The sequence below is a fragment of the Dromaius novaehollandiae genome, unplaced genomic scaffold, assembly GCF_036370855.1.
Source record: "Dromaius novaehollandiae isolate bDroNov1 unplaced genomic scaffold, bDroNov1.hap1 HAP1_SCAFFOLD_31, whole genome shotgun sequence".
In the NCBI taxonomy this organism is placed as follows: Eukaryota; Metazoa; Chordata; class Aves; order Casuariiformes; family Dromaiidae; genus Dromaius; species Dromaius novaehollandiae.
Genome location: NW_026991289.1, coordinates 3,601,101 through 3,609,632, shown reverse-complemented (window position 1 = coordinate 3,609,632; position 8,532 = coordinate 3,601,101). Strand labels below are relative to the sequence as shown.

The window sequence follows — 8,532 nt, the reverse complement described above, 5'->3', positions numbered from 1 at the left end:
CCAGCTCGACAGGCACCATTGCACCTGACAACCCCTACCAAGGGGTCTGTGGTGTGGATGATGCTCTGAGCAATCACAGGACATTTCAAATGGCTCAGGCTGTGTTCAGGTGTGTCCCTAGTGAGTCCACGGTGTTTCAATGAAGGTGACATGAACCACTCTCCAGGCTCCCTTCTCCATGCCTGCAGGGTCCCCACTGTGGGCATCTGTCACCAGTCCTGCCATAGGGCAGACAGTCCCAGGCAGATACCGCTTGACCATTCAGCACCTCCAGGAACACTGGGCACCCACAAGTCAGAGCTGAATGCAGCCCTCATTCCCTAACACAGCACCCCATGAGCTCATTGCCTTGAGCCCATGGAGAGCCCTGGAAAAGCAACAGGCCCTTTCAGGGTGAAAACCCTTGAGTGAATTATTGGCTCCAGCCTTGGAAGATGAAATCAACTTTCAAGCACAGCACTGAGGAAATAGTCTTTTATTAGAACCAGGCCAGCTCCGAAACAGTGATAGACATATTCACAGAAAGCCTCTTGTTCAGACAGGCTGGGTTTGTGCCTCTGGAGAAGTGGGATGAATTCAAACACTTCTGTACAAACATGATTATCACAGGGAGAATGCCCAAACCACAAGAGTTGTCTGAGATAAATTCAAGTCACTTACAAAGAGGGATGAGCAGCCTATTGCTGCTGAACTAGTACCAGTTGAATCAGTTTTTTCAGTGCCTCCTTGAGCTCCTTGTTCCTCATGCTGTAGATGAGGGGGTTCACTGCTGGAGGCACCACTGAGTACAGAATGGACATCACCAGATCCAGAGCTGGGGAGGAGAGGGAGGGGGGCTTCAGGTAGGCAAACATGACAGTGCTGACAAACAGGGAGACCACAGCCAGGTGCGGGAGGCACATGGAAAAGGCTTTGTGCCGGCCCTGCTCAGAGGGGATCCTCAGCACAGCAGTGAAGATATGCACGTAGGACAGCACAATGAAAATGAAACACACTGAAGCTAAACAGATACTAACCACAATAAGCCCAACTTCCCTGAGGTAGACGTCTGAGCAGGAGAGCTTGAGGAGCTGGGGGATTTCACAGAAGAACTGGTCCATGGTGTTGCCTTGGCAGAGTGGTATTGCAAATGTGTTCCCAGTGTGCAGCACGGAATAGAGGAAACCACTGGCCCAGGCAGCTGCTGCCATTCTGACACAAGCTCTGCTGCCCATGAGGGTCCTGTAGTGCAGTGGTTTGCAGATGGCAATAAAGCGGTCATAGGCCATGACAGTGAGGAGACAATACTCTGCTGAAATTAGGAAGACAAAGAAAAAGACCTGGGCAGCACATGCTGTGTAGGAAATGGCCGTCGTGTCCCACAGGGAATTGGCCATGGATTTGGGGACAGTGGTGGAGATGAACCCGAGGTCGAGGAGGGAGAGGTTGAGGAGGAAGAAGTACATGGGGGTGTGGAGGTGGTGGTCACAGGCTACAGCTGTGATGATGAGGCTGTTGCCCAGGAGGGCAGCCAGGTAGATGCCCAGGAAGAGCAAGAAGTGCAAGAGCTGCAGCTCCCGCCTGTCCGCAAAGTCCAGGAGAAGGAACTCATTGAGGGAGCTGCTGTTGGACATTTGCTGCCTCTGCGCTTTGGAGGACTGTCCAGGGAGGAAAAGATATTGACAAGTTAGGACTGACTTTGAACAAAACCCACAGCATTTCTCAGAGCAACTCCCCACACGTCCTTTCTCCTTACCAGGAGGACCTCTCTTCACCTCCTCTACTTCTGCTCTAATCTCTGCTTTCAGAGTATACCATGGGGAACAGGGTCCTCTGTCCATGGGCTCCAGAGGAGTCAGCCCTGCTTGTTACACACACACTCAGAATCAAAACAGGATGGTCAGTCGTTGTGCAGTGACAAAGTGTCCTTGCAGTGCTGTCAGCTGGAGTAGGTGAGACTCCTGAACCCCTGGTTGGCTCAGTTCTACTCCAGTTGGCTGGGAACCCACGTGACCACCCAGCACATACATAATTCATTGCTGTTGATGCACCTTAACCACATAGTATGTGGCAATAATTGCAGGAACACTTTGTATGGACTATTTACAAATGTCTTAGCTATGCACACTCTGATCACTTTTGCAACAAGGACACTTCAGGATACCCCACCCAGGATTTTTATCAACACATTTCAGCATACAAATTGGACTAGACACAGCAATATTTGCCATGGGGGGATTTCTACAACCTACAGAAATTCCTACCTGCAGGGCTGCCATAACTCTCAGTCAAATATTTAATTGCCTAGGTCCAGTCAAGCACCTAGTTTCAAGGTGGTCCATCGTCTCAGGACAACCTATTGTCTCACCTGTGCAGATGACTGGCCAGGAAATTCTTGGGCCAGGTAAGGAGCTAATGACCGAAGTGCTCTGGGTGTGCACACAAGTGTAGCCCTGGTACCCAGCCAAAACCACAAGCATGACCCCAGAACAAAACTGCCTTTTCGTATTTGAAACTCATCTGTAACTTCAGTTCCTTAGCACTCACCAGATGCTCTGCCACACTGGGTACATGCAGATAGCAAACAGCAACATGTATTTGGGGGTGGGGTGGGAGGGCAGTTTCTGGGGATGGATGCCCTGAGCTGAGTGAGGGGGATTTCATACAGTGACCCCGTGGGAATACTCTCCATGTCCTGAGGAAGAGATGACATTAGCATCCAGCCCATAAGTCTCTGAAAGAGAAGAACCCTGGGAGGAATCCATCTCCTCTTTCACCCTTCTGAACAGAGGTATCTGTATCCGAATCAATCACCCGCAGCTCCCTTTCGGTGCAAGGGAGGAAAATAGGCACATGAAGGCAGGGGTTACAGGACCCATCGCAGAGGCCTCCGTTCCACTAAGATAGATCCTATCCTCACATCAGTTTACCACCTGCACGACATCTGCAGCCACAATAGGGGTTGTGGGGCAGGGGGTACAGGCAAGCTCTGTGTCCACATCCTCTCTCCGATTAAGCCTACTCCTAATGGGGAAGGGGTCTGCAACATCTTCACAACCCATTCTCCAGAAGAAGGGCTGTAGCAGAGGGGCTTACTCACCACACATGGGGCACATCTATTGAAGGGATAGAAATCCTTGGCTTTTTCCATTACTAGAGAATCCTGAGGGGCAAAAGTGTTTGGGTTAGTGCATCCTCCAAAAGAGGATGTCTCCTTAGGGAGACTTGGCACATTCCCCAGCCCTACAGACTGCATGGCCCAAAGACCCACAGGCTAGAAGGGATCTTGGACCCCTCGCTCCCATGCAAACACCTCCAGATGGGCACGCAGGAAAGCCTGCATCTTACTCAGCTGTGCACATCCCCCTGCAAAGGAGGTTTTGCTCTCAGCCACTCTGTCAGGCAGTGGTAAAATGGGCACATACAGGAGAGAGGCACATCTGCTCTCCTGGAGGTTGGACTGCAAAATCTCATGCCCTGGATGCTGTGGCCTTGCAGGCAGAGGCTCTGCTAGGTGGCAGAGGAGACACAGGGGCTGGCTCAGGGGAAGGCATCTGCATTGCAGAAGCTGTCAGGGAATTGCCCACATCCACCCTCCCACAGCCTTTCCTGTGAGAAGTTTCCTCTCTTTCATGCATTATCCCGCTGCTGCCTGGCACTGTCCCAGGGGCAGATATCTTCAGGTTTGCATGTGTAAGGAGCAGCTAAGACCAACCCTGAGGAGGCTAACAAAGATTATGGTGATGCTGCGTGTACGCAGAGGGGTGGCTGAAGGGATTTGCTGAGGTTCCTTGCAGACCTTTTGATCTCTCAGTGGTGAAACAGTTTAGGAGTCGCAGTTTCTTGTCTAAACTAAACACCTCTGTTTCCATTGCAGCCCTGTCAAAAGATGGGGAGATTAAGCACAGACTCAGGAAGGAAAGCTCTGCCCTTTGCACGTATGACCAACATATACCTTGCTCCTGAAAAGTCCCCTTCAGAAAATGTCCTGGGGGTGAGCTGGAGCTGAGAGCAGCCCTGAGCCATGCAGCACCCTCTCAGCAGGAGAATGAACCTGCCCCGATGTGGGTCACTCCTTCCACCCAGAGCTTCTCCCTGCAGCACCACCATGGGGAGTTCCCATGGCAGGCTGAGTGCTGACCCTCACAGGCAGTGGAGTCACTGCCCCGGGTGCACAGCACCCTGTGGCACAGGGACACTGCTCCGAATTACAGGTCGTGCAGACCTGGGTGCACTCCCTGGCTTCACACCCCTGCACCATCCCCTCAAGAAGGTAGCTGTGATGCCCTGTCAATCTGACGGTGCGGCTGGGAATCTCTGCTCTAAAGCACCACCTGCTCCAAACAGGAGAAGCTGGCAGAGCCGCCTTGACAGACCCTATCAGCTCTGGAAGGTGCCAGCTGCAGAAGAGCCCTCTGGGAACCACAGCAGTGTTGCCCTGCAGCCAGAGACTTACTGTGTCAAGGGCAGTGTGGATTTCTGCTCAGAGTGTGCTGCTCTCAGCTGTCCTCCTGTTGCTGACTGTCTTTAACTTCTGAGTCGCTCCTCTCATCCTGGCGCCTGCAGGCAGCACCCTGAGTCTTGCTGCTCCTTTAAGAGGAGCTACTCCTGGACAGAGCTGTCTCTCTGCAGTGCCTGCCAGGTTGCTATGGGCTCCTGAAGTCCCAGGAGCCAGGCCCAGCAAAGACGTGACTTTCTCTGTGCCCTGTGCACCTTCAAGAAGTTCCTGGGGCTCCAGGGCTGACATCTCCTGGAAGATCATGTGGTCAGCCCTGGAAAATCTCCATTCAAGTAGCCTGAAATAATCACCGATGGTCCCTCACTAAACAGTGGAGAGAGACTGAGTTCAGCATTCCAGTTTGTCTCATCACAAGATGGTTTTTGGGACAGGTGGAAATGTCCCACTCTGGAAGGGCCTGCTCCCATGTCATAAGAAGACAGGACACGTAGCCAGGGACCAGAAGGGAGTTCATTTGTTCATGCTTTAGCAATTAGTTTAGAGGAGTCAAGCTAGGCATTACATACCGATTCGGAAGCTCCCGGGATGCAGTAGGATTCAGCTGCCTCTCATGCACTCCACAGCCTCACAGGAGGTGGGATTCCCCTTGCCCAAGTTTTGGGGTGCATAGTGTGACTGTCTGCTTCTTGTCTAAGCTCCCATTGTAATCAATGGAGATGGAGGGTGGGAGTCAGCTGGTCATACACAAACAGCTTCTGACATTTGAAGTGTCAGAGGTAGTCCAAGACATGTACCAGTCTCTCCTTGCTCTGATGTAACAGCTCTGAAACCCACATCTTTCTGGGGCATCAGCTGCCAGGTGGAGAATCTCCTTGGCCATTTGAAATGACAGTAGCTGCCTACTCCTGCAAGAGCTCCGCTCACCCTGAAGCTGAGACCTGTGCAGATCCTGATGTTGCAAACAGCTGATGTAATTCAGTTCAGACACTTGGTTTAATGCAATGACAGTAGGCCTGCAGGGCCATGTCACATGCACAGGGTGTCCAGCACAACCACCATGTTTCTAGCAGATACAGCTCAGGACCTACAGGAAAATGATGCCACTCTGGAGTGGTAGCTGGACAAACACCCCAGGGCATCGTGAGTCTCCTACCTCTTCCCAAGCAAAGGATTCCCACCACTGCCTTCAGGCAAAGTCTATCGCATCTACATCCAAGCATGCTGCAAAGATGGAAGGTACTTTGCACCAAGGTCTCCACACATATGCCTACACTCTCCAATCCGTATAGTTCTCCTCTCCCTAAAGCTTTTCTCACCCCCCAGTGATATGAACAGGGACTGTACTAACGATGCAGCTACAGCATGGCTAGATTGCAGGCTGTTCAGGCCCAAGGATGTTCTCAGTGGCACCTTGTCCTTCCTGGACATCCAGTCACCTCCGTCACAGGCCCCAAGGTGCTGCAAAGTCACCTTGGGTACAAAACACTTCTCCTGCCATGGCTGCATGGCCCAGCTCTGGTTCTCTCTGGCCTTGAGTACTGCAGGCTTTGCTCCCTTAGTGGGTGCCTCATATCATCATTTTGTTGCTATCTGCACTCTACGCCAGCAGGTCTCTGTGCTGAACTTTGGCCTTTGCATACACGGTGTCCTTGGCTCTGGGGAACAGGTTTCACAGCAACAGCGCTGCACTCAGCCCTGGTGCCACAGCTGAGGTTCTGCAGCCCAAATATACACAAAGGCACAGAGCCTGGGCCACAAAACAAGAGGAAGGGGAGATGCACAAGCTGTTGCAGAACTACAAAAGCAACCTTAGGCAACCTGAGGAAGTCTGTGGATCACAGACCCCAGTTCCTATGGGGAGACTTTAATCTCCCTGGCATTCCCTGGGAGGGCAATGCAGCAAGATGGAAAGAGTACAAGAGGACTCTGGAGGGTGTGGAGGACACCTTCCGAGCACAGCTAAGCAGGACAGGTCAAGAAGGGTGACACTTTCCTGGACCTGGAACCTGCAAAGAAGGCAGAAATGACTAGGGGTGTGATAATCAGTGTCAGCCTTGCCTGCAGTGGCCACGAGGTAGTGGAGCTCCTGCTCCTGAGGGGAGCGAGGAAGAAGAGGAGCAAAGTCCACACTCTGGATGTCAGAGGAGCAGCCTTGGGCCTACTGGGGAGACTGGTTGAGGAATCCCATGGGAGGCAGCTCTGAAGGAAAAAGGAGCTCAGGAAAGCTGGCAGGTCTTTAAGGCAGCATCCTCCAAGCTCAAGAATGGCCCATTCTGATACCCAGCAGAACAAGCAGATATCCCAGGAGACAGGGTGGCTAAATGCACAACTGAACAACAGTACAAGAAGGCAGCACACAGGAATGGGCAGCAGGGAGAGGCTGCAAAGGGGGAATTCAGAAATATTGTCCAGGGAAGTGGGGAAGAGGAATCTGGTCAGAGCAGATGCAGATAGGTGTGAGGAACTCAATCCCTTGGCTTCAGGCTCTGCCAAGAATGTTTCCCACACCATTGTGCCTATACTAAGGACTCCCCAGGACAAAAACAATCTGGAATGAAGGAGGGTAGAGTCAGCAATTATTTGCAAGACCACAAATCTATGGGCTTGGATGGGCTGCAGACAAGGATGCTGAGAGAACTGGCCTCTATCTAGCAAGGCCTCTCTCTATCGTCCTGGAAAGCTGTGGAGGCTCAGGAAGGTCCCAATGCCTGCAGGAAGGCCAATGTTGCATCCATCTTCAAAAAAGGCCAAACGAACAGTGCGGGGAACTACAGGCTCTCCAGCTGCACTTTGATCAGGAGAATGTCATGGATCAATCCATCTCGGGTCCCATTTTGGGTAAATGAAGGAGAAGGTGGTGACAGGGAACAGTCAGCATAGATTTACTGAGGGTAAATCATGCCTCAGCAACCTGATGTCCTTCTGTGTTAAAAAAAAATCTATAGTCGTGGATGAATGAAGAGTGAACGTCTGTTACCTTGACTTTAGGAAGGCTTTTTGACACTTCCTCCCACAGCATACTCGCACACCAAGTAGGACTTTATGATCTCAGTGGGTAGACAACCAATTGGCCAAATAACTGGTTGGATGATGAGGCTCAGAGGGTGGTGGTGAGTGGGTAGTGCTCTTCCTGGAGGCCAGAAGAGAAATGGAGCACCACAGGGTCTCCATTGGAGCCTGTCCTGCTTATCACCCTTACGAATGACCTGGAGGGAACAAATTTTATCCTGTTTGTAGATGACCTCAAACTGCGTGGGAGCAGTCTTATTGTTGAGGGCTGCCTTTGAGAGGGACCTAGACAGGCAGGAGGAAAGGGCTGTCAGGAATCTCATGCCATTCAGCAAGGACAAATGCCAGGTTCGGGCACCTGAGACAGACCAACACTGTGGCGGTCTGATTCACGGACTCCGATGTGCTGGATCAGAATCAACTTTATTCAAGCAAGCAAGCCCTTTATATAAGCTCTAGCCCAGATCGGTACTTTCTCAAAGGTCATGTTCCCATCATCACTCCTTCTCATCCCGTGCGGCTACTACCTTATCTACATACTGCTATTTATTCCTCCCAAGGCTTTCAGCTCCTTAACTCTATCTTGTCCAATCCCTCGCTGTCTGCCCCTACATCTCCCCCTTTTTTATTTTCTAAACTAAATATTGCCAGTGCAGTGTGTATTTGTACAACAAGTACTTGATGCAAAGTCCTTCGAGTCTTTCTCTGCATAAGGCTTATTAAGCAGGGAAGATAGATAGCAAGGGCTAGAAATCTTAGCAAGATTACCAGTCCACACGCCAGTACCTTCTTAACCCACGACCCCAAACCTAACGTCCAGTCCTGTCCCTCAAAAGGGTTCCACTCTGATTCTATCTACAACTTATTAGTAAGGTCGCGTAGTCGCGGTAAGCTTTTATGAATCGATATTGACCCTGCACGAGGCAGGCAGGTATTGCCAGAAAATGTCCCGAAATGGGCTCATCTTAACTGGCTCTCAGTCCTCATTTGGTGTTTCGAGGGATGCGTCAACAGGTCGAATCAGCCGTGCAGGCATCCAACGAGGCCCGTTACCTGTAGAGAGACAAGCATAACCTTTCCCCCAC

At 51.4% G+C, this 8,532-nt stretch overlaps 1 protein-coding gene across 1 annotated transcript; it reads right to left on the bottom strand.

Moving 5' to 3' along the window:
- Positions 1-710: 710 nt before the first annotated feature.
- Positions 711-1,613, bottom strand: LOC135325529 (olfactory receptor 14C36-like; the record flags this gene model as incomplete). Its single annotated transcript, XM_064503653.1, has 1 exon — positions 711-1,613. A coding segment is annotated over exon 1 (903 nt), but the record flags the coding sequence as incomplete, so codon positions are not given.
- Between the last annotated feature and the right edge of the window lie 6,919 nt (positions 1,614-8,532).